This window comes from Meleagris gallopavo, chromosome 3 (genome assembly GCF_905368555.1).
Source record: "Meleagris gallopavo chromosome 3, MGAL_WU_HG_1.1, whole genome shotgun sequence".
NCBI lineage: Eukaryota > Metazoa > Chordata > Aves > Galliformes > Phasianidae > Meleagris > Meleagris gallopavo.
This window is the reverse complement of record NC_139406.1, coordinates 72419247-72445581: the sequence shown is the minus strand read 5'-3', so window position 1 is coordinate 72445581 and position 26335 is coordinate 72419247. Positions and strand designations below refer to the sequence as shown.

The 26335-nt window shown below is 40.5% G+C and overlaps 1 protein-coding gene and 1 long non-coding RNA gene across 8 annotated transcripts in view; one reads left to right on the top strand and one right to left on the bottom strand.

The window, feature by feature from the left end:
• The first annotated feature begins 2211 nt into the window (after nt 1–2211).
• LOC146544770 (uncharacterized) lies at nt 2212–11004 on the top strand. Its single transcript, XR_014882621.1, has 3 exons — nt 2212–2372; nt 6808–6917; nt 8076–11004. It is a non-coding gene; the product is annotated as an uncharacterized LOC146544770 (long non-coding RNA).
• A 12547-nt stretch (nt 11005–23551) lies between these two features.
• Nucleotides 23552–26335, bottom strand: part of CPQ (carboxypeptidase Q) — a 160322-nt gene continuing 157538 nt past the window's right edge. For all 7 annotated transcript variants that reach the window (XM_085221449.1, XM_085221447.1, XM_010709158.4 and 4 more), the window contains one exon: nt 23552–24044. In XM_085221449.1, the coding sequence (XP_085077575.1) occupies nt 23884–24044 (161 nt within the window). In that variant the 3' untranslated portion in view covers nt 23552–23883. The remainder of the gene's footprint in view (nt 24045–26335) is intronic.

Here is a 26335-nt window from a genome sequence, read left to right as displayed (position 1 = left end):
TTTTTAGAGACTACAGATGAGACTGCTTTCAATTGTCTGTAAACCTACAGAGACTGGTACAAGTCTTACCCCAAAGGAAGCAAGTTTGTTCTGTTAAGAGAGAAGCTGCATTTTGAGCACAAGAAACTCAAACAATGTTGGAATTGCTTGGAGAAAGTAATGAGAGATATCTGGATTTTTATTGCTCTCTTTCAGAGAGCAGAGTACTCAGCTGCCGGGAAGAGAGGACAGCCCTGGCACCCCAGATCTGGTCTGGCTGCCATGAAGAAGTTGTAGAAACCTCCTGTGACTTTGGACTTCTCCTCAAGAAGACATGGGCAGGAAGAGGTCATGAATAAGGGCTTCTTTTCACAGCCATATGGAAATCAGATCTGTGTAAGGAAGCCAATGCGATCTGATGTGTGCCTTTATCCACCCTGGGTAGATACAGCTGAAGAGAGCAAATCTACCATTAAAAGGACTGGGGAAGACCAGCATAATATCCTTCCCCTTGCTGTACTGAAGTTGCTTTTTAATTAAATGGTCCTCCACTGACAAATATTTATGAGAAAGAAAGAAGTGCCTGCCTCCAGGGCTGGTTCTTCAGCAATGGAGGGTGAAGCATACAGGTGCAAGTCTTGCCTGGACTATGACTTAGGAGTGGCTTAATGTTTCTGTGAATGCCATAAGAAAAAAAAAAACATTGAGCTGAATTTTAAGTTAGTATTTTTTTTTTTTTCTCCTATCTTAAATTACAAAAGCAAATGTACAGGTTATTTTGGTCGGGAAGATGCTCACCCTCACTGTGGCATTCCAGTACTTGAAGAGAGCTTACAAGCAAGAGGGGTCTGACTTTTTCACAGTCTGACAGTGACAGGACAAGGTGGAATGGCTCTAACTAGAAGAGGGGAGATTTAGATTAGATGTTAGGAGGAAATTCTTTACTCAGAGGGAAGTGAGGCCCTGGCACAGGCTGTCCAGAGAAGCTGTGGATGCCCTGCGCCTGGGGATGATCAAGGCCAAGTTGGATGTACAGGTCAGAGGGTAAGAACTGGATGGGTTTTACTGTCCCCTCCAACCTAAGCCATTCTATGATTCAAATGCCAGTGAGCTGACTGTGGCTCTTGGAAGATTTTCTGAGGTGTCTGAATGATGAAAAGAGAAAGAAAGAAAGAAAGAAAGAAAGAAAGAAAGAAAGAAAGAAAGAAAGAAAGAAAGAAAGAAAGAAAGAAAGAAAGAAAGAAAGAAAGAAAGAAAGAAAGAAAGAAAGAAAGAAAGAAAGAAAGAAAGAAAGAAAGAAAGAAAGAAAGAAAGAAAGAAAGAAAGGAAGGAGGGAGGGAGGGAGGGAGGGAGGGAGGGAGGGAGGGAGGGAGGAAGGAAGGAAGGGAGGAAGGAAGGAAGGAAGGAAGGAAGGAAGGAAGGAAGGAAGGAAGGAAGGAAGGAAGGAAGGAAGGAAGGAAGGAAGGAAGGAAGGAAGGAAGTGTACTTTAAATGAAAGAATTTTCTGCAGGTGAAGTGCAAGCAAAAAACAACTGAAGGGGAAATTGTTTCAAATGAAAAATGTTATATCAAAAGCAAATACGGGTTGCTCTACTAGAACAGGAGAGTCAATACGTTAGTCACAGAAGTTCTTTGTGAAATAACTGGCTTTACTGCTTTCTTGTTTATTCCAGATAAAACCTTTAATGTGGACAGAGTGACCTGAGCTCAGGCAGATGCGCCAACCAGTGCCCTTTCAGCTGAAAAAGCAGATTCACCCATCAGCTCTGCCCTCCCAGCACAGCCCACACTTTCCTCAGAAGCCCACACTAGCTGCCAGACATCAGATTACTGACATACTCCCTCGACTATAACCTCTTGCTGCAGCCTGCCCAGAGGCACACAGGGGCTGGCATTCATGTCAACAGAGAGAAAAGATGATATGAAATTGCAAGGGCTGCTTGATCCTGCAGCTCATAGGCTGAGCCAGATAATTCCATGGCTTTTTGCTGAGAACAGAGAGGAGAAGGAGACGAGAGCAACTGTGGTATCGTCAAGTGCAGGAACCTCACACATGACTTCATCCTTATTTAGACACACTCAGAGGATGGTGCTTTCTTTGATTTACTGAGGTGGGTGAATGTAAAAAGCCTCTTGGAGCTTCTGCGGTGCTCCATGCACATGTTCTGCTTGGGACAGCAGAGAGGAGCCTTCCCTTTCTTGTGGCACGTTGCTAAGTACAAACCCAAACAAACGCAGCACAGCTAACGCCCCAGTGCAAGTGCTTTTCCCCTCACAGAATGGCATTTCCAAAGGTCATGGTCTTTAAACAATGAGGACAGTCATTTCCCCCTCTACCTCCTCCATACATGGCACAAGCTGAGGAACATTTCTCAAGTGCAGCTACAGGAGAGGTGGGTCAGCATTGTATGTTACAACTCAAAACTGAACTCTGTGGATAATAGCAAATTATTATTATATATTATATTATATACTTATATATAATAATATATTATTTGTATTTATATATAAATAATATATTATTATATATTATTATATAAATAGCAGAGCAACTGTTCATTCAGGCAACATCATTCACTTTGAGCAAGACCAAGATGTGATGCAGTAGGCAGAGCAAGGAGTGCTGGATTCAACACTATCCAATGGCTTCTCCTTACTTCAAATGCTGTTCTTACACCCTTTAAGTTCTCTGAGCATCAGATGTGGTCAGTGCTGAGAAAAGAAGCAGTCTCTAGTGTGTTTTTGTCCTTGCTGAGGTACAGCAAGGCCATACTAAAGCCCAGCTTTAACCCCGCTGCCATTTCACATCACCATGCACATTTTTCTTTCTGAGCTGTGTGACTTCATGTTGTGTTCCCAGAGCTGGCATTGATTTCCTGGGGACATCTTACTTAAGACTTTCAGCTTAGCCCCATCCTCACCTGATTAATGTTGGCAACAGAGTCCGGTCTGGGTTTTTGATCTCCATATGCATTCACATATATGTGTTGCACTGAACTTCCCACGGCATCCACTTACAAACTCACCTGGTGGAGCAAGGATGAGCAGCCAGGAATGGGGAAGCCTTCAATCCTCCGCTTCCTCCTCCTGCTCCCCCTTATGTCAGTAACAGAAGGGAAGTGGGCCAAAGCCTGATGCTTTTCAGTGTGAATGAGGCACTTTGATATTGCTGTCGAGGGAGCTGATTGGACAAACTCCGCTGTTCTTAATTCTGGAATACAACAGAGCAGTATGGTATCACAGCCTGCCTCGGGCAAGGCCAGCTCAGATCAAGCAGGAAACCAAATGTTGATGTTTCAGAGATTTCTTAGCTCTGAGGTACTCCAACACACTGCAATGGTTGTGTCACAGAAATGGGATTCAGTGTGCTTGCTATTTTCTCACACTGCCTGAACACCCAGGAGGGGTTCCCATGAATGCTGCCTGCAAGCAGGCAGGGGGTTGCTGATGCCATAATTATCTTGAAATGGCTGCATTGCTTTTTTATTGGATTAGCATTAGAAGCCCAAATATGAGGTTTCTGTTGGATGCTTCAGTGTAATTAGATGCTAGAAGACATATAAATGTGTATCTGCCAGGGCGGGAGCTAACTCAATCCGTCGTTTATAAGCAGGCAACAGTGTCACTTTGTTGTCCCACGATTGCATAGTGTCACCAAGCAAGCCCAAAGCAGGGATTTGGGGCTGCCACTGAGTACAGGTCTATTTAGGGTCACTTATGACAGGAGTTGAGCAGGGAATTAATATGCATTTGACAAAAATCATGTTTGAAAATATATTTATTGTGGCACATTTCATGAGCAGTACCTATTTCTCCATTCAAGATGAATGATAGGATTCAGCTTGCACACTTACTCATCCTGACAGCTAACAAGATAAACATGTCAGCATGTGATTTGGCAAATATCTTCCTGTGGAACTGAGGCAGGAGCTGCCAGTGGAGCTGGCTTTTGGCAGGGGGATTGCAACACTCCAACATATAGACACACCAACCCCATGAGAGACGTTGAGCCAGACCAGTCAAACCTTGTGTTCCCTGCTGTGCTCCAGCATTGCCCACCGTGGCTCACTCTTGACCTGCAAGAAAAGCTCCAGCAATCCTGTTTTTGCTTCACAGGATAATTGCACAAAGATGATCTGCTTAATCTTCAGGTTCAACAGGTGCTGGAAGCTGGACGATGTTCATTAGATGTTGGCTTCAAAGGGCAGTACTGAGCAGCCTCGAACTGACTTTGCCTTTCACTGCAGGGCAGCTATTCCCAGAGACTGAGCTGGTGACCTTTATCAGAGTGAGTTTTATTTACAGATTGGGAAATGGCAGAGTGTCCTTTAATATGAAAGGAATCAAAACACAAGGCAAAAGAAAGAGTTTGCAGGAGCAAAAGCTCTGACAGGAGATTAGTTTGGAGAAGTGTCTGTAAACAGACCTGTTAGACTGCTGTCTCATACTTTAGCCATAACTCCTTCGAGCCTTTAAGATGACAATGAAGGATCTTTTAGGCTTTGGACTCCTCAGTGCATCTGCCTTTTAGTAACAGTGCACCTATCTCCTCATGTGCTCTCAGCTGACTCAGTGCAGTTGTCCTCTGGCTTGTGTGTTCCCTCTCTATCCTGCTACCAGCAGGGAACAATCACTGCCTTAATATTTTTTAACTTGAAGATACTCAGAAGCATTTTGTGGCCTCCTGGCCTCAGCCAGGCATCTATTCTCATCTACAAAGGAAGACTGATGATTCCATTGCTAATAAGAGTTTCTGTGTGTAGGACAGGGATCATCTCACAACACAGTCCATGCCAGCACCCTTACATCCTGCCCCACTGCCCAAACTCTCCTTTGCAGCTGAAACAGATCCTGCACTCCAACCTGAGGTTTGCAGTTTCCAGTGACACCCAGTGGAAGGGTCCCCCAGTCTCCCACCTGGTTTTGGGATGCTCAGGAGAGAGGGCTGCCATCCCCTGCAACTCCCACATCAGCAGGAGGCTGGGGGCAAAGGCTGAAGGAGCTCCAGAAAAGCCCAGGAAAAGATGTGCTGTACCTGGCTGTGCCAGAGAAAAGAGTTGTTCTCTCTTGGGCCACAGCATAAAGCTTTCCCTTTCATGATACACTCTCACAGCAACCTTCTATGCTTTAAGCTGAATCTGCTGCACCAAAAAATTAACTGAAAGAAACATTTAAATATCAGCACACATCTACGTATTATACCAAAGAAGAACAAGAAGGATAAATTATGATTTACTTAATTGTCAACTCTTTCAAGTGCTGTTGGTGGTCAATACAGACCCATCTTTCAGGATGCTCGATGTAGCATCCATTAGTATTAGTTATGCACTGGTGAGTATTCCTGCCATCCTATAAACATGAAATAAAAGTAGCTCACATTACAAGTAGATAAGACTTGAGCCTGATCCCTCATAGATGATGAGGGAATCTGAATTAATCACATACAGCCACACAAGAGAGGATGGAGCGGAAGAGAAAAGGACACTGCTGGACATCCATTTCAGCTCCCATTGTTACCTTGGGTGCCCTCACAGCCAATCGATACCAATCGTATCCTGGTCTGCATCGAAAGATCAAATAATTCTATCATTCTATGATAGGCAATCATAAGCAATGGATTACACTGCAAGCTCTAAGGTGTGTTTTAGATGTGGATCTTGTATTTGGACTGTTTATCTTCATCAAGAACTTCTTTCCTTGAAAACAGATCTGAAAGACCCCAGGAGACAATAGGAGATCCCAGTGGATCTGAGGATGGAGTCCCTCTGTTCTTGGTAGCTTCTGGTGGCCTTCAGATCTCCAGCTTGGCTGAAAGAGCTGAAGTCTCTGCTTCTGCTGGTGGCAGAGGTGGCAGGACCTGCCCTTTAAGGGCTGATTGTACCCTGCCCCTCTGCAGAGGACAGGAAAGCACCTTCTGTCCCTTCCCTGTGTCTCCTATACAATAAATCAGCACTCACTCTGGCTTTTCCTTTGATCCACTGGTATTTCCGAAGGAATTTACACGGCCTTTAATGTGGACAGTTTCTCCGAGTTAAACAGAAATAGGTTATAAAATGAGACCATGCTTATACCAGGAATAAATAAGTTACAACAGAAATACACTGTGCTGTGTAAGAAGGGCCCAGGCTGTTGGAAAAACTTGCAATATTTTGTGTCAGCATGGGTGTGGTCTGCCATGGGGGTGCAGATGTTCAGTGGCAGGATGGTAAAGGAGAATGATTGAGCAGAAAGGGAGCCCACAGGGAGATGAAAGGGATAAAGGAGGAGAGGCTCTGTGTACAGACCCAGAACTGGATCCTAAAGTACTCTGGAGCTCATGACTTCCCAGGCTCTGAAGAGTCAGCCATCAGCTTGCTTTGCAATGTGCTCAGACTCCACACAGCTAAAAGAGGCAGTCAGGGATGTACCTGGTAATTACAGACTGCAAACAAGATGACAAAAAGGGAAGAGTGTAGTCTATCATGTAGCAACTCAAATCACAGGTCTAAATATAATTGAAACGTAGCTTAAACTGCAGAGATTTGCTGTAACTCTAAATGCACCAGTGTTTAATCTACTGCATTACAATTTTACTACAACGTAATATAATGATAATATATTTTTCAGTATTTCAAGAGACTGTCAAAAGAGTGAGCTGAATAAAGGAAAAATTCAATATAGAGGACAAATTCAAAGAAACATAACATCTTAAAAGAAAACACTATAAATCAATACAAAAAATAATTTGAAAATGAACGTGTGAACTTTTGCCTTAACTCCTTAGAATAGATAATAACCAAAGACTTTTACCTTTCATTTTTCCCCTCTGTATCCCCATTGCTTGAAAAGTTCGTGAGAGAGCAATAAAAGAGAGAAGAAACTCCTAACCCAAAGACTTATGCTGTCACCTTCAAAGAAGAAGAAAGATATGGGGAGAAGAAGGAAAAAATAAAATCCATGTAAGTCTCAAATCTGGAAATACTTAAGTGATTATTTGGGAGGTTTCCCCTTCCTTCCCAAACTTTAGAAGGAAATAAATTTTTCTCCACAGATGTCAGTTCTTCTTTTGGGAGAGTTGATTCATGCAGAAAATTTTCACGAGGTCCAGTAGTAACATCTTTGGTATTTGAAATACCACACAACCAAAACACATTCTTACATCCATGTATAGGTATTTATGTCATACAAAGTACGTAACTTTGAACTCAGCCAGCCACTCAGATACAAGACTATGAGTGGATATCAGATTAAGTTATTTTACACTATCTTGTAGGGATATTTCAATAACAGAGACCATTGGAGACAAAAAGAAGTATCATGATAAATAAAACTAAAATTAGTCACGGAGATTCTGCTGAAATTGCATATTGGAAAGGTTTCACATGGATGTAAACCAACACAGCCAAGGAAGAGAAGATGATGAACCTCCATAATGCATGAAAATTGAGCTATTTTTCAGGAAAGATATTCCACTGCAATTTCTCTTTATAAGCACATATTGTGCAAGCCAGGAAGTACACAGTGTGAAGCTTGCATAGCAATTTTTATTCCACTCATCGCTTCCAAAACACTGTTCAAATCGATGGCATTTCAGATTTCTAATCAGTATTCCTTGTGTGATAGTTAAAAACAAACAAAACAAAACCCAACCAGCGGTTAGTGGATGTTTAACTGTATGTTTAATTATGGAGTTCCAGTTGTAAATCCCAAGGCCTGATGGTAAGGTTGGACTGTGCTTCCACCAAAGTTAATGAAATGTTTGTTGAAGTGAAAAATCCAAGGCTAGCTTTGGAGGATAGATGCCAATTAGAATCACAGAATCCTTAGAGTTGGAAGGGACCTTTAAAGATAATCTGTTCCAACTCCCCTGCAATGAACAGGAGCATGCACAGCTAGATCAGGTTGCCCAGGGCCTGATCCAGCCTTGCCTTGAAAGTCTCCAGGGACAGGGCTCTACTACATCTCTGGGCAGCCTGTTCCACTGCCTCACCATCCTCACTATAGAAGATGTTTTCCTTACATCCAGTCTAAATCTTCCCTCTTTAAGTTTGAAGCCATTTCCCCTTGTTCTATCACCACAGATACTGCTAAAGAGCCTGTCCCCTTCTTTCTTACAGCCCCTCTTCAAATACTGAAAGGCTGCTCTCAAGTCTCCCCAGAGCCTTCCCTGAACAGCCCCAGCTCTCTCACCTGTCCTCATAGGAGAGGTGTTCCATCTTTTAGATCATTTTTGTGGCCCTTCTCTGGACACATTGCAACAGGTCTACGTCTCTCCTGTACTGAGGACTCCACATCTAGAAGCAGTACTCCAGGTGAGGCCTCACCAGCACAGAGCAGAGGGGCAGGATCACCTCCATCACCCTGCTGTCCACACTTCTTTTGATGCAGCTCAAGATACAGTTGGCCTTCTGGGCTGCGATGGCACATTGCTGTCTCATGTCCAGCTTGCCATCCACCAGTACTCCCATGTCTTTTTCAGCAGGGTTGCACTCAATCCTCAAACCCCAGTTTCTACTGATAGTGGAGGTTGCCTCAATCCAGGTGAAAGACCTTGCATTTGGATTTGTTAAACCTCATGAGGTTCACCTGGGCCCACTGCTCAAGCCTGCCTAGGTCCCCCTGGATGGCATCCCATCCTTCTGATGTATCAACTGCATTTCAGAACTTAGTGTCATCAGCAAACTTGCTGAGGGTGCAACTGACCTCACTGTCAATCTAATTGGTGAAAATATTAAAGAGTATAGGGCCCAGAACCAACCCCTGGAGGGACACTACTTGTCACTGATCTCCATTGAGACACTCAGACATTGACCACCACTCTCGAGACTCAATTCTGTGGCTAGTTTTTCATTCGTCAAACAGTCCACCAATCAAATCCATATCTTTCCAATTTGGAGAGAAGGATGTTGTAGGGGACCATGTCAATGTCCACATAGATGACACTAGTGGCTCTTCCCTTGTCCATTGATGCAGTGACACCATCATACAAGGCCACTAGGTTGGTCAAGCAGGATTTGCCCTTGCTGAAGCCATGCTGATTCTCCCATATCACAGCCCTGTCTTCCACGTATCTTAGCACTGGTTCCTGGAGGATCTGTTCTATGATCTTTCCCAGCACAGCGATGAGACTGACAGATTCCTGGGATCATCCCTTTTACCCTTCCTAGAAATAGGTGTGATGTTGCCTTTTTTCCAGTCACCAGAGACTTCACCTGATTGCCATGACTTTTTAAATATCATGGAGAGTGGTTTGGCAACTACATTAACTAATTTCCTCATGGCTCTAGGATTCATCTCATCGGGGCACTTATTCTCATGGACCTTCAGATTCCTCAGGTGGTCATCTGATCTTTGCTTACAATGGGAGGGACGTTACTTCCCCTATGGACTCCTACCAAACCAAACATTTGAGGGCTGTGTGACAAGCAGTTATCAGAGAATACGGAGGCAAAAAAGCTGTTAAGTACTTCAGCCTTCTCATCTGTTTTTACCAGCTGTTTTTTTCACTCATTAGGGAGGTTACGCTCTCCTGGACTTTCCTTTTCTGCTTGAGGTATCTGTAGAAGCCTTTCTTGTTAGGAGAGGTGCTCCAACCGTCTGAGCATGCTTTTGGCCTCCTCTGGACCCCAACAGCTCCATGTCTTTCTTGTGCTGGGGGCCCCAGGCCTGGATGCAAAACTGGCCTGCTCTGTTTCTTCTCCAAAGAACTGTAAAAGAAACTGGAAGAAGTAAAAATCCTGCAATTTCCATGGCATTTGTAAGGAACAAGTACAATAAGAATGAAAAATTGAGGACTTGTTTTTATTAAACACAGTGATCCGAGCCTAGTTTTCACTTAGATGTCCATAATACCTCTGAAATGAGAAAAAGTAAAATGCAGAAGGCAGGAGGGAATTTCTCTGCCTCTCATTTATATAAGAAAAACTATCCAGATGTGGCCCAGGTCCAGCGGAGCACAGGGTGCTGCTGAAGGCTCTGCATGGGGTGCAGCTCCTTCCTGCTCACACAGGAGGGAATGTAGTCCCTAACTCTATTTACCCACAAAGCGAGAGTCTGTAGTTTGGGGAACTAAATGAACGAGAAGAATAAAGTCCGCTCTAACTCCCCTTTTATACTTCTTTCCACAATGCCTGGCTCTGTTAGTTTTTCTCTTCCAAGAACTTCTCGATGTATTTTTTACGCTGCCTTCTATACAAGGAAAAATGTTTATGAGCTCAATCAAAGCAGCTGCTGCCTACCTTCAATTAAATCCTTCCTCTGTATAAATAAAACGGTAGACCTACATTGATGTGCTTACAGAAAGCTGTGGTTTGTTGTTGTTGTTGTTGTTGTTGTTGTTTGTTTTTGTTTTGTTTTTTTTGTTTTGTTTTTTTTTTTAATAAAAAACACATTTAAATTAAGGCAAGCTGTGCAATTAGTAACTTCTAGAATTGCATGTTCTGATTTTCGTCAGGCTTTACATCCCCCCTACTCTCCCCTCACCCATGTATGTACCCATTACTTCAAGTAAGGGATGATGAAAAGCACAATTATCTTTGTAATATACACTGCAAGCAAAATCTGTATTTTGTATTTAAACCCATCAGATATAAGGACATCTCAAATCTTACAATATCACCTTACAAAGACAGGGATTTGCAAAGTATCTTTGCTGAATTCTTCCTTAACGTTGGAACGACTGATGCTCCCTTTTCCAGTGCTGGAAAAGAAGTGATACCAAAGAACATATTTGAGATTGCCAGTGGACAGACTGGGGTAAGTCTCACATGACTGTGCTTTATACTAAGGCTTTACCCACTGCTCTGTCACAGAGCTCACACAGGCTGTTTCAGGACTAATGGAAGGACTCATTCCTGCCATCATACCTCCATGCAGAAGTACCATCAACCTATAATTTGCTTTTCAAGCAAGTGCAATATCTTGGACAAAATGGATTTCAGTTAAAAATAGCTACTTTCCAGTGGTCAGATGATACCACTAAATGGATACGACTCACTCAAATTTCAGTTCTGGAGATTTTAGTATGAGTGTTACACTGCACTGGTGCAAGGACTTGTGGTGAGAAGGCCCCAACAGCCCAGGCATTTGAATCAGCCACGAACACAGCTAGTCTGCCTGTGTGCATTAAAGTTCTATGCCTGGCTTTATTACACTGTCAGCTTTAAGAACTCCATGAAATACATTATAGGGTCTTCTCAATAAAACCTGAAATCATATTGAATGTAACTGGCTTTGTGCCTTCACATATATTTCATTATCAGGTTTCCTAAGTCTCCTATGCCTTTACACAAAACTAGGTCTATATATAGCAACAACCTAAATTTGCTGAGGAACTTACTTTTTCCATCTCATCTTCACCATGAAGCCAAGAGAAACAGCTCTCTCTCTTCTGAGTTAGAAAACTCAATTTTATAACTGAGTTTCCTTTGCAGGGTATGATGTTTCTTCAAGCTTGAAACTCAAAAGGAAAATAAATTGCAGAAAGTTGTGCCCAGCTTAGTGGAAGCTCCCTCGGTCTGAGGAGCAAGGCATGCCATTAATGTCAATCCTTTCTGAGCCCTAGTTCCGTGCCAAAATGTAAGACCCAGCAAGTAGCACTTGTCTGTAGGAAATTCAAAGGGACAGTCTCTCTCTCTCCTCTGTTGTTTTTATTGATACCATTTTTTTTTCCAAAGACCATCAGGAGTAAAGTGGTGTTTGCTGTCTGTCACCATTCAAATTCAAACGAAGTAACATGGGAAATAAAAACATGCAAAAAACTCTGAAAATGGAATGTCAAAAGCTTTGCTAGTTGCTAGTGAAACCATGATACATTGTACCAGAACAGCACAAAGCTGCACCAATACATTATCATTAGTATCAAGTGCTCAGAAAGCATCACTGGAAGATGGAGAGGAGAACCTCTCCATAAACAGCTTCAAACATGGAGGCTGCCTGGTGTTGAGGTAGCTGTTTAAACAAAGAAAGAAAAATATTTTCAAACCTTGAAAAACAGCTGGGGTTTGTTCTTGTTGCATTACAATCGTGTTTGGTTTGAGAACTTCTTGGGCTTTGGTAGCCAGGTCTAAGAGATGGGGAGAGGTGGGAAATAAAAGGTTTTTAGAAATAGCCTTTTTTTAACAATGAAAATCAATATGTAGCACTCATGGGAGGGCTGGCCTTCATGCCATGGACAGTCTTTTCATGTGTTACAAAGGAGACAGCAGTGAGTTTTCTCAAGACAAAACAAAACTCCATCCATCCTTTTATAGCCAGTCAGAAAGAGAATGAAACCTTTTTTGACATGTTGCCAAGGTGATATGTTGAGGGAATGATTTTCACTTTCTTGTGAAAACCTTTGATTTGCAGAAATTAGTGTAACACTAATTCACAGAAATTTTCATCATCTTCATCCCCAGACACAAAGTGCCCAGGACACAAATGCTTCAGTTCTAGCAAGCACACCAGCTTGCATCTTATTTCTTCCATTTTAATGACTTTACGTCAGATTCCTGGAAAGTCATATATTGATTTTGAAGTTTTCTTTATTAATTGCCATTAAGAAACTTTCAGAGGACTTGCTACATCATAGCTCCCTGATCTTTTCTCTATTTATTAATCACATTATTCTTTAAAATTCAAATTGGCTGGTTATTTAATTTGTCCTGAATTTATGAATCCAAATGGTCAGGAGGGGAGATTTATTCTAAGATACATCCTCAGATAATTTCAGTTGTGAGAAAACATGCACCTTCCTTTTATCTCACAGAACCACACCTGGGACACGCTGGGAAGCATGTCACTTCATTTGTGCCATGTCTTTTGTTTCAGCCATGGTCAAAATTTTTTATTTTTATTTTATTTTATTTTATTTTATTTTATTTTATTTTATTTTATTTTATTTTATTTTATTTTATTTTTAAGATTAAAGTGTAAAAACAATCTTTGATGCACTCTTATTCCTGTTGTTTACATTGAAGTATTAGATAGCAACCACAGTCTGACATGAAACCCTCTGGAGGGAAGGGAGGCAAGTCTGAACATTTCAGAATCTCCTCTATTAAGAAAGGTGAGGCTCTTTGGATTTCACGAGCCTTCTCCGAATGTGTTATTGAGATACTGAATTTTTAGTGACATACTGAAGGCAAATAGCACAGCAATATGATGAGCGAAGATCACTGCGCCTGTGCCCTGTACAGCAGTCCTTCCATCTGTCATTCCCCCACTGCTGCTGAGGTTGCACGAAAGCAGTCGGGACTTCCTTCCTTTCTTTCTTCAATTAAGAATCACTGCATGCAATATAAATAAATCATCAACATCTGTAGTCACACAAACTTCATTTTCCCCTAGAAGACAAATAAAAGGGCAGATTTCTCATGTCTGAAGATTCTGCAAGCACACTGACCGCCAGCGTTATCCCACTGGTAAGGCACAAGCTCCAAAGAAGTTTGTTGAGAAGATTCAATGCAAAGAAAACTTGCTTCAGGGAAATAGTGGGAAGCCCATCAATTTCAAACTTTAAAGTAAACCTTGACAAAAAAACTCAGAACTCACTGCATGAAACAACCCTCTGCAAAGGCAAAAAGGGAGATGAAAAGCCCTGCTACAGCAGTATTACACACTGCAGTTTCCAACCACAACTTCATATAACAGTTCTTCTGGCACCAGGGATTGTTGTTCCCAATTTTCCTTGAATCAAAATTCTAATAAAAGTGCACCGAGATCAGCTCATTTTCACCTACTTGGGTGATGAACGATAATGAACCCATCAGTTATGCACTTCTTCCATCCAGCTGGCTCAGATCTGCTTAAAGCTGGTTTAAACTTCCAAGCCTGACATCAGCCAACTCAGGTCTTGGTCCTGTAACAACATCTGAGGCAACCAGAGTATTTCCTGGATTCAAATGTCTTACTTTTTCATACATTTGTACTGAATGTAGGCATTCTGGTCTGCAGTTCCTTTATTTTTTCCATCACGAGAAGTGGAGTGCTTCAGGTATCCTGGTACTGTGTATATGGGCACACTAAGAATTTTTTATCGTGCCACTTGCACTTCTTGTTATTTTACCTTATACATCCCACTTCTCTAAGGATGTTTAGTTTTCTTCCGCACTAAATGCAAGGCACAAATATGGTTTTCATTCCTTGAACACACGACGCTAACTTGTTTTTGGTGGTCACTGCTGGCAAACTGAGGTGGTTTCTGAAATCCAGAGCCTTATTCCAGCTTAGAGCAGTATCTCAGATCCATTGCATGCAATTTATTCTCCTTGTGCTGCTTTCTTCCAGATGAGTGAATTGTGGATATCCATATTGTCTGTGACACAAATTAAAATCAATTTTTAAAGAAAGTATTTGGAAAAAATATTTGAAGGCAGTGAGTCATCTTAAAGACAGAGTTCTAGTTTCACCTTAAAGTTCAAAGAACAGTTTTATATAACTAAGTTTTCCTGCAATTTCCTTTAGCAAAGTGATGCAGTTAATACCACGTATTAAATTTGGAGCCAGGGGTTGGCAGGTGAAAAAGCAATTGATGTATTTGGGAGCTTGAAAACAGAGTTATCAGTAAACACTCTTCTTAAGCCAAATTCTCACTTTAATTTTCTACCCTGAGAAGTCTTCAGTGTCATTAATTGTATCTACTAAGAAAATAGAAAGTAGAAGAATTTGTAATGAAACTGAACATAGACAGAAATCCTCTGACATTTCACTAACTTGTTAGTGCTTTATGAGGGATGACTCCTAATTATTTGTACTAAAGGCTCTGTAACCACCATGAACAGAAGCAGAATACGTGTGTGAGCTTTGTGTGGATTTCTGTTCAAGATAATGCAGAAGGGTGTAACCTATTTGCATTTGCAGAGTCTTCTCTTACTGAATTTACTCCAGTAAGGCTCATTTCATGCAGCTATAAGAAAACATGTTAAGAACAAATAAGACATTTTATTAAAATTACTCTACAGTTTTATTGTGCTAACTCTGATTCTTGGGGGAAAAAAAAAAAAAGCAACACTTCAACTTTGGGATATATTACTTCTTTACAGTCTCATGGTATTACTGTGCATGACGGGTTTTGTACTAAACACTGCTATTCTCTCCTCATGATGTTATTTTCTAGAAGTCTCTATGCGGAACTTTGAAGGGAAAAGTCTACAATTTCACATACAAAGAATCCAGATTTTTTAACCAACAGAAAACACTCCACAATTCCAAGTTTTCATTTGTTTGAAGGTCAAAAAACCACCAAATTCTGATGTGTTTTCCATCCCAGACCATGAATCAGTCACAATAAAGTAGGGCCACAATGGTATTCAGATTCCAGTCAAGCTGAAGTATTATTTAGTTATAAGGTTAACTCACCTATAGAGCATAATTACGTGATGCCAAAACCTCAGCTGCTTTCAGTTATGACTAAGGATAAAAGATGCCTCATTAGAACAAACAGTGTCCCATGCTTTTGACAGCATCCAGTCTAGACAATATACCTCTTAAGCTTTTCACAAAACACATCTGCACAGGAGACATACCTGTAGGGTGTGCCAAGACCACCCAGCACAATGGCTACAGAGTCAGGATAGGGCTTGGGAATTCTGGTTTATTGTTTTAAGTGAAAACTACCAGACGGAGCTGATCCTAAAGGAAAAAAGTGGTCAGAAAGCAAACTTTTACAGCATGGCAGTAAATTCGGAGCTTGTTAGAATGTTAGGGATTAATGGCAACAGGGGGATATTGAAGAAATCACAATAACTTCAGGAAAAAAAAACAAATCCAGTGTAACTGCTTTCCCTGCTTGAGTTCTGAACACCCAATGCCATCTGTGTACATTTACAACTGTTTTTAAAGTAATTCGTACTGATGTGACCGATGCCTATCTGAAGCTGCAATCTTCATTTCACTGTATTTTAAGCCAGTGTAAATTGATGGAACACTGGGAACTATTCCTACAATTATTTTAAACTGTGCTGATGATCTTTTTCCGTGGAAGGGCCTAAAATTGATACGTTAAAAACATAGATATTCATTTCATTTTGCTGTTTTACAACACTGAGCTTCCAGAGATCTTTCAAAAACTTCAGCTGGTCACTAAAAACGTTTCTGCAGACAGTGCAAAACTCAGACACTTCTGTTTTAAAGGATAATAAACACTGTGCAATAAACAACATTGGTACGTTTGCAGCTTCTCTGAAGTTTGTCAAATCCTGATGTCTTGTATAATCTTACACCTCAAATAGATTTAGAAGTACTGTAGCAGCAACTCTAAGATTAACAGCGTCAGAAACACAGAAGTCAGGTTTTCCCCATCCATCACTTCACAGATGAGGACGGAGGGATAAAATTTTCATTGACACCTCATAGAGCACACACAGCAAATGTTTACTCTGTTCTTCTGCTTTGAAGATACCGTCAAGCACTCCACTGACAGCCATTCCTGTTCCTGCTTGTTTAGACACAGTTCTGAAACGCAGAGATAGGGAACATGAAAAGTATTCAACTTCAGTGATTTCACAGTGTGATGACAACGTTATATATTACAGATCCATTGCACATCCAAGTTTAAAACACACACAAGTACTGCAGTTTGAACTATAATTCAAGCTATTTGGGAGGGAAAAAAAAGAGCTGTGACCCTGAGCTCTTCATGAACTTCAACCATTTGGAGAGCGAAAAACAAAAGTCATATTCACCTCCACAAGACTGCCAGGCAAGAAAACTCCCATTTCAGCACCGTGGATGCAAAGGGAGTCTGTGCCCAGTAACTAAGCAGAAGGAGCTCCATGGTGATCCTGCATTAGCTGCATGGAAGAATTTTCAGTTCTCTTTTCTCCAGCTGAGGAGTGAGCATCCATTGGACCAGGGGACAGGGCAGTCGCCCAGGCTGGTATGTGAAGCTGAGCTACTAACAGCTTGTTTGTTCATTGTTTGTTTCTAATGCAAACATGTGGGGTCAGGAGCATTTCTCTTCAATGAACGCTTCTAGCTCTCACTCCATGAAGTCAAGCTGACATAGTACTTGCAGCTGGAAACACAGAATACCCAGTGTGCCCATGGCAGGAGGCTGGAACTATATGTTCTATAAAGTCTCTTCCAACCCAGCCATTCTGTAGGGGATGAAGAACACATAACCCTACAGTCTCCTACAGAGCAGTCCCTGATGATACCAACAGACACTGTTGGGAGTTTGATCACCAGAAAAGTACATGCATATTTGCTCTAATTTGGCCTTCCAGTTCATGTAAATGCCTAGTGTGGCAAACCTGAAGAGGGATTTTAATTAAAATTGTAGATTTCCTTCAACTGAGTCTGCTTCCTTCTATCAACTTGCCAAATGAGTCCTCCTTACTATTAGAAACCTATTCCAGATGATAAACAGACTGATTTTTAAAACACTGATAGATTGTTGTTTAATGCATACGGTACTGAAAGAGTTTACTGAAATATTTTATCTTACACATCCAGAAACACTACTGTTGTGAGATGAACAAAACTAGGTTTCAACAACTGCACACGCCAAAAACAAACTTTGCCTATTTAATAGGCTAAAGGTATTTATGCATAAAAATGCACTTTCCTCGTTTTATGAAGATCTAACAAGTCAAAATTTTTAAGTAATTACTTCTACTGCTCACACTTACCCTTTCAATAAGCTTGCCATATAGTCAAAGGGACTCCTGCTTAGAAGGAGAGCAATATTAAATGCAAGCTCACTTCCCAGCAAAGCAATATCCTGTTTACCATTCCAAAAAGGCATATAGGAATTTACAACTACTGTGTATTTGCTTCTCAACATTTCATGTTAAAGGTTCAGGCTACAGTGTACAGGCTTAAAATAAATGCTATGCAGAACTCAGCATTGAGAATTGCTGCCGAAGAGAAGCATGCACTTTTCTGCAGATATTTATAGCCTTCTCTGCTCCTGTGATGAGCAATTTGGAGGGGTAAAGCACTCAACATTTTACTTCCATTCAGAAACTACACAGTGATTTTATGCCTTTTAAACTCCACAAGCCCGAATGTCCCATGACTTGCTTTCTAATTCTTTTCATTAAATTCAATTAACTGATGAGCTAAAACTGGGTAATAAGTACAGAAAAAAACAGCATGGAGTTTGTATTAAAAACGTAGATATTTTGTTATCTATTTTTGAGCAATCGCTAGTTTCTCTATCTTGTGTCTTATATTACGAGCTGTGATAATTTTCTGTCCTCGTAATAGAAGTTTAAAGCAAAAAAACAAACATGATGACTTGTAAAAGAGCTGAGAAAGTTGCTTTTAAGCAGAGGCAATAAGGTATGAAATCTCTGCAGCTGTATCACTGATGTAATATCCCCAGAAAAGGCAGAGCTACAGATGATTTAGGGTTAGCAACATACTGAATGCAGAAAAGAGAAGTGAAAATATTCCAAAAATTATAATGAAAGCCACAAAGAACCTCAGAGAAATCACAGTTTCCAAGACTCAGATATTCAGTGCACGCACAGGATTTGATCAAGATGCACGCAGGCATTTTTATCTCAGTTCCTACTAAGACTAAAGAATAAAGATGTCACCCTGTAAATCCAGATATTTTTTGGCAAATTCTGCAGGTGAAGTACATACTTTGAAAAAAAGTAGAAATGAAGATGTAATCTTCAGGATAAGAAAGCTTTTCTGTATTATGCATAAAGATGGAAACTGGTGTAGATATTTTTGAATATGTTTTAAGATTCATAAAAAGGGTTTAGATCTCCATGCCTTCTTTCCAAAAGTCAGTAACTCAGTCGTTAGCTGATGGAAAAAAATAAAGTGATTTTCTCATTTCTCTCTCTTGAATTTGCAGTCCGGACTCAAAAATGTCACTCTTGTGCAAAATATTACACTTCAGCTTCAAAATGATCATAAGAGAAAAAGAAAGTCACATCTCATTAATAGGCTGCACAGCCTGGCAAAGACAAGAACTTCTGTGACCAAAATTAGATTTAGGACTGTCTGGCTGTGTGGCTTTTGGAAAACCATTTGACTTCCCTTCTTTGCCCATTAGAAAAGACTTGCCACAATAATACTGAAAAATCACCTGTAGGCTGTGTGACTTTGTGAAAGAGTATCTGCAATATCAACAGTGCAGAGCTGGGAAATCAAATATCTAAGTAGCACCACGTGCAACTGCCCCACATCCTTCCTGGATTCAAAGCATTACCTTAAAACAGATATGCCTCATGACCAATTTCTATTTCAAAGCAGCATTATCAGGAGGAGAAATATTTCTTATTATTTGTCATGATAAATAGCAAATGCAGATAGTAATGCAAATGCAAATAATGCAAGTAATGTAAATGCAAATAGTAACTACTAAACTGTACACATTTTGCAGATGAATTCTCAAGTGGCTAATCATCCTTAATGTCTTATTCTTGCCCTCCAATGGGACCTGAACTCTGCTATTTACTTACATTTTACATGCATTATGAATTTTAATGCTATGTTGTTAAATCATGCTACACCAAGCATGAGAGAGTAGGACAAACATCACTGCTGCTATTTGTTAGTGAATCTGAGGTAGATTCAAGTAATGCTCCTCAACTCACCCTGCAAAGCTGCTGAAAAGACAGTACCTGAAGCCACTGTCCTGGCCTCTGTGTTGCCTTGCTCTTTTCTGTCTATCCTCTGGAGTTGCCCTCTTTAGATTCCATACCCTATCTTTCACCTTTAGAAAATGTTCCGTGGTGATGAAAATTCACTTCACTTATCACAAAGCTCTGCCTGCCAATAACACAGGCCAAGGACATCAGCAAGCGGAGGCATGATGGAGCTCTTACCCTTCTGCTCTTCAGAATCATTTCAATCGCATTTTGTAGTTTCTGAGGCCCAAGGCACAAAAAATGCAGATTTTGTAAGTCAGGTAGTCTTTTCTAATACCCATATAACCGTACAGTCACTAAGAAAGACAGAATGAAAAACCAAAAAGACTTGGAAAATTAAAATATAACATAAACTAAAGGAGGCTGGCCTGTCCTGAAGTGAAACCAAACTACAAGCCAAAGACAGCGCAGAATATAAAGTTGTCATGAAGGTCCCTCTTCCATGTGCCAAGAAGATTAATAAGAAGGGAGATACCTGAAGTCTTCCATCAGGTGCTTGTACAACATATTTATGAAACAACTGTAACTACAAGTCACTGCTCCATAGCTGGTCAAATCTTCATGCAAATGGTTTGGAGCTTCCAGAAGTAACTATGGACAAAATATTACTTCTTTCCATTACACACATGGTGAAAACATGGTGGATGCCTTTTCCTTAGAGACATTCAAGGTGAAGCTGGATAGGGTTCTGAGCACCTGATGTAACTGTAGACATCCCTGCAGGGCATTTGGACCAGATGACCTTTCAAGGTCTCTTCCAACTCAAACAATTATGTGATTCTATGATACGTGATCAGGCTCCCATATCATTTAGCAGAAAAGAGAACAAAAAAAATCAAGAAGTTTTTCTTCCAGAAAGTCTTGAATTTTCCCATTCAAGAGTGAGCCGTGATGCACGCATCATTAATTTCTATGCAGAAAACATTGTTCACTTCAACCAGCAATTAGTGGTAACATTTCTATCCTGTGCAATGATGAGATTTTTATGCTAATCATTACGCAGCAGTAAATTAATCATTTGGGCACATTTAGATGATATGTATATTTCATGAGACAGATATAGATATCAAGATTGGTTTGATATTTACTCATGGCAAATGGAAGAGTCTCAAATTGTTATGGAGGGAGCATACTAACTAAATATACAGCCAGAAATGTTTGCAGTGTAACAGCAGAAGAAGCTGCTTCCTTGTCCCAAGAAATAGCTCTCTTTCTTTGCTTTTAATTATTTTAGGGGAGGTAGAAATCTTGTGGGATTGAAATTCCAATAATGTTTTGACATATGAAGAACAAAAGCAGCAACTTGCTTTCTGATCCCGCATTTTTCCTTTTATTACTGGCAAAATTACCTATGTTACATTGTGTAGAATTGGAAACAGATTTTTCATCAGCACTTGTGCTATCATCTAGTTGGGTAAACGAATTATGTATCTGACTCACCCCTCTGTAACTATGTCTGAAAGGTTTGCATTGTAGCAAATAGGAAGCCTGCCTAGGGGCCTCCCTCCTTCTCATCGGATGCAAGAGATTTGTAATACCTTCAGGAAAACGTTTATTTGAAATTGAAATTTTCTGACACGTATTTAAATACTACTGCTCTTTTTTTCAGCTCTAAGCTCACAGACCTTTCCAGGCAAAAAGTAATCTAGTCCAAAGCTGACAGTATTTTATTTTATCAGAGGGAAACATATACGTGGTCTCTGTATCTTAGAATGTCATCAAAATACTTATGGAAAGCACATATTTATGACAGCTGAAGCTGACAATAATAGTAATAGAAATAACATCCTCAGCATCTTCTTTCTCAGCTAATAAGACAAGAGTGTTGCAGTGGTATACAAGTGGAAAGTAAAGTTATGTTGCTATCCCGGATCACTTAAGAAGTGTTCACGAACTGAAAACTGACTATCCTATATACGTTTAATTGCCAGCTATTGGAAAAGCATAATTGCTACACTGAGTGCGGATAAAGATGAGCTGTTGCACAGCGAGTACAAAAACCCACACGGAAAGAAATTTATTACCATCCATCTCTCTGTTATGGAAATTTTTGAGAGGTACATCTCAACGAGCAAGGATATCAGGAGAATAATGCGAGCATCTGAAACTTAAGATCTGAGAACCGTTACAAGTCAGACAAAATAGAACAGGTGAGTCAAAAAGATCACACTTTAATAAAATCCTGCTTTTTTGGGGGGAAAAAAAAAAAGATTGGTTTTCAATTCAAGAAATATAAGTTTTAATTTTACCATTAACATAACAAAAAGATTGTGATTTTGATTCCTGAATTTTTTTTTTTACATCTGCTCTGCAGGTCTTTATGCATCCAAAGTTCCTGTGAAGGTTCAATTTTCATCAGGAGCATGATGGCCTTAGTTTTTAAGGCTTATCTTATTTAACCAATGAGCCACCAAGCTCAGCTTGGGATGTACTATGGAGTCAACGCACATACAGCAGCACTGTTCTCCTCTCCAGAGAGCATTCCTGACTCCAAAGACATCAAAAGATCTGACTTGAGGCATTTAAGAATTTAATTCACCTACAGAGGAAAAAACCACACAAATAAAGCCTGTTTTGAGGTGAACACAGGTGAAGACTTGTAAGAACAAATATAATTTCACTGAAAACTCTCCTGAACCTCTGATGTGCAGAGCACCATACCTCAAGGAAAAAGGATTTAGAACAAAAATGAAGAAGCATCTAGTAATATCTGTGAAGGTCAAAAGGTTGCATTCAGAGGCAGCTGAGGGTCCATCAGTGATACACACCACTAGCTACGCTTTTGTCATGTAAGTAAGAAAAAACAAACTCATGTCACGCCTTGAAAGCAGAGGAAATTTTTGCTATCTTTCTTCAAATAGTATTTCTTCAAAAAAGAAATAGCAGGATATCTCTAGGCACCCCTTATGTTCCTGAAATGATTTGGAAGGAACATTGAAATATTTAAAACAGTTGATGTAAAGCCACTATTATGGGGTTTATCGTGGTAAACAGGTATCACAGTTATTAATTCCATAAAAATGAATGGCTTATCACTAAGCGATTGCTCAACTACTGAACTCATAAACAGCACCAGAGATGGGCTGCCATTCAGTTTAACACTCTGTTACATTAGTTGTTTTGTGTTGATTAGACTGCAACACTTTGTCACATCAGTAAGACTGCCTGTTGCAAAAGTTAAAAAGAGATCACCATGCCACAAAGAAATGAGAAGAAATAAATGCCCCATAACATTTCCCTACAGCAGTCACATCTTATCTCTTGACACCTCTGAAAGTCTGAATATACATCATCTTTCAGCATGAAAACAAAATAACAACAAGCAACCAAAAGCAAGAATTAAATTCCCACATTAATTCTTCCTTGAAAGTGCCCAGTGCCAGGGTTCTCTTGCCTCTGTTCCAACAGAGAAGGGCACCCCAGCAAAGAGGGCTGCTCTGTGAACGGCTCCAGCAGCAGGAATCAAAATCTGCTTTTACGCTTCATTTGGACATCAGCTGGCAGGTAGTGAAGGTCACAGATCACAATTTTGATGGCTGTTTCTGGAACATCATGGAGTTTCAGAGAAAAACTGCCACATGCAATTCTCTGCATATCCCCGTGGGGAGTTTTCCATCAGAAAGAAGAGAACAAGGCACAGATTTCTGTGAGGAGGTGACCAAAGACACATGGGAGCTGCTGCTGTCTAGAGATCAGGACATCCTGTTACTGACTTCCTATCCTCTACCCTGGTTTATCTGAGTCTTTCATTAAGTAACTTCTAATAAGATTTAACAGCAGGAACTGAATGAACTATTAAAAGCCATGCTATTTTACCAATTCGACCATTTTACCATACATTACCATTAAAACAGCTGAGATAAATTTGTTCTGGGACTGAAAAGCACATTCTTACCTTAAAAGTGTAAGAAGAAAAGATTAACTGCACATCATTTGAATACAGAAAATAAATTTGAAAGATAGAAAATAAATCAATAAATATGTACTCAACACAATGATTATTCTGATGCGACAAATTTATTTTGTTGTATTTTTCCTGCTGCAAATGATCAGTTTGCATACAAATGATTACTTCATCATACCAAAGAGATACCATACCTTCATCAGAAATTTTAGAAGTATTCAGGAAACTGTGAAAATCACAAATGGAAAACGTTAAAACAGCAAAAAGAACCAGGAGTGTGTAAGAGAGTATATGCTTTGGGGAAAACAGACAAAATAATGTGCAAAATCAGGGTGAAAAAAGGAATTTCCCAAAGCTGTAGACCACATGCATTAGGGGATTCACAGTCTTTACTGATGAACAGAAATCTTCTCTCTTGACTCTTTATTACCTTGGCAGCATCTCCTCCATGTCAGCAATTATATAGGAGACAACAGTCCAAACAGCAGCACAGAGATTCATCTGGTTTGGATCCTGAACTGTCATTGTGTCCCCTTGAGAATGATGAAACCAGAAGTATTTACTGAGGTCATCACGTAAGCTGGCACCTACCGAGAAAAATGGGCAATATTCCATTATAGGAATACAAATATTTAAAGCAGACAATAAAACTTGAATCCATTTCTGCACTGCTTATTATTAAATCCACATACAACTATATAAAGTTCCATATAATAACTGCACAGAGCTATGGCATGTGCTGTTTGTAGGTTTATGTTAGCTGACCTGAGTCTACATGTGGCAGCATAACTTCACACCGGGAGAAAGCTGCACTTCCCCAGAGAGATTCATTCCCCTTGTAACAGTGTGCATCCATTTCCATCTAAGACTACCAGAGATCAATCAAGAAAATCCATACAATAACTCACACACAGCAGTACTTTCTACAGTTCTTAATTCCACAGAATTCTTTAGTCATGAGATCTCGTATCAATATTTATGCCTACTTAACTGATTACTAATTGGTTAGTTATGTGTCCTTTTCTTGCTGTTACCTGTGTGCAGAAAAGCTTTTTGATTCTGATTACTCTGAGTCTCAGTTCACCACAATGATGTGCTGTTTCAGAGCAGTTTTCCAGATCACCTGAGATAACCCAGCATGCTACATCACAGTGGCTGTCAAGAGTCCCTGTCACCCAGGGGCAGATGCAAGTTGGGTAATGGAAGCCACGGCTCTTCCTAGTCAGGCACAAATGACTCCCTCTGGGACACAGAAAGGTCTGAGCTTCCACGAGCAGTGTGGGCTCAGGGAGTACAAATACTGCTAATGAGGAGTCACACAAGGCCTCAAAGAAGAATGAAAGCAAGAGAAGCGGAAGAAGCTGCTGTCCAACAGACACTGCAGCAGAGACACTGGTGAGGTGTTTGTGACTTCTCTTTCTGGCCCTCCTCCATGTGGTCCAGCATCCTCTGCCTCACCCTGACAACCTTTCTCCTTGCTATTAATTCACTTTGAGTTCACTATCCTTGCCTCTTCTTTCTGCTTTTATCCCAGAACCCCAGGATAGCTGAGGCTGGCAGGACCCTCTGGGCCATCTGGCTCACCCCTGCTCCAGCAGGGACACCCAGAGAGGGGCCCAATCCCCAAAGGAGGAGACCTCAGGGCCTCTGGGCAACCTGTGCCAGTGCTCTGACACCGCACAGCACAGCAGTGCTGCCTGCTGCTCAGAAGGACCTACAGTGCTCCAATTTGTGCCCACAGCCTCTTGTCCTGGCACTGGGCACACTGAATAGAGCCTGGCTCTGTCTTCTTAACATCTTCCCTTCAGGTGTTTATGTAGACTGGTGAGATCCCCCCCAGAACCTCCTCTTCTCCATGCTGAACAGATCCAGCTCTCTCTTCCTCTTATCACAAGAGTGGGGCTCTAGGCCTTGCAGCATCTTCAAGGCCCTGCTGGATTCTCTCTAGTATGTCCATATCTCACATATTGAGGAGTCCAAAACCAGACACAGCTTCCATTTTCTTTTCATCTTATCAGCTTCCATTTGCTTTATATTACTGTAAACAACTCTCCCATCATAAGAAAACTTAACCTAAAATTTAGAAAATAAGTAAATGTGATATTTGTCAACAGCACATTGATTCCCTGCTTGTAATTTCTTGCTGTGGATTCATTTACCCTGCAAAATGCTGAGGTATAGAAAGCCTGCAGCTCCCTGTGTAGGAAGTTACTAGCACAAAAGCCTTTTTTCCTTGGATGTTCATAGAGCAGAGAAAACAAGTTTTGATATAAGTTAAAGAATAAGAGCTATGGGCCACAGTCAGAAACATAGACTGAAATTACTCCTACTATATTAAGTACTATAGAAAAAAAATCAGGACTGTTTGATTATAAATAAGAAATAAATAAATTATTCATATATTTACTTACAAGCAGTGGAAAATCAGCATCAGATGATGAGGGCTTTGATAAATTCACATGCGTTCATAATACTTGCTATAATGACTTTTTTTAACTGAGATGCGTGAAGCCTTTGATGAGAATGAAAGAAGAATCTCTTACAATATAACTGTACATTCCTATAATACATATCTTTTGATCACTCACACAGTCATCCAGGATATAGTCCAGCTCTTGCTGTGTAATTCCTGTTGTAATGGGCACTAATCTAGACTGCTACTCTTTTAGAGAGAAGGAAAACAAAAGGGTTTTTTTCTATCTGATATGAAGATCCCTTCATAAGACCCAATATGCAGAAAGACCAAAGGCTGCAACATGGTTTTATGATTTCATTTAAGAGGCTCTTCTTGCTCAAGAAACTTATTTACCATTGACTTGAATCAATGCAGTCCTGCCCAAGTCTATGGGTTTGTTACAGGTTCTGAATTATGTACAAT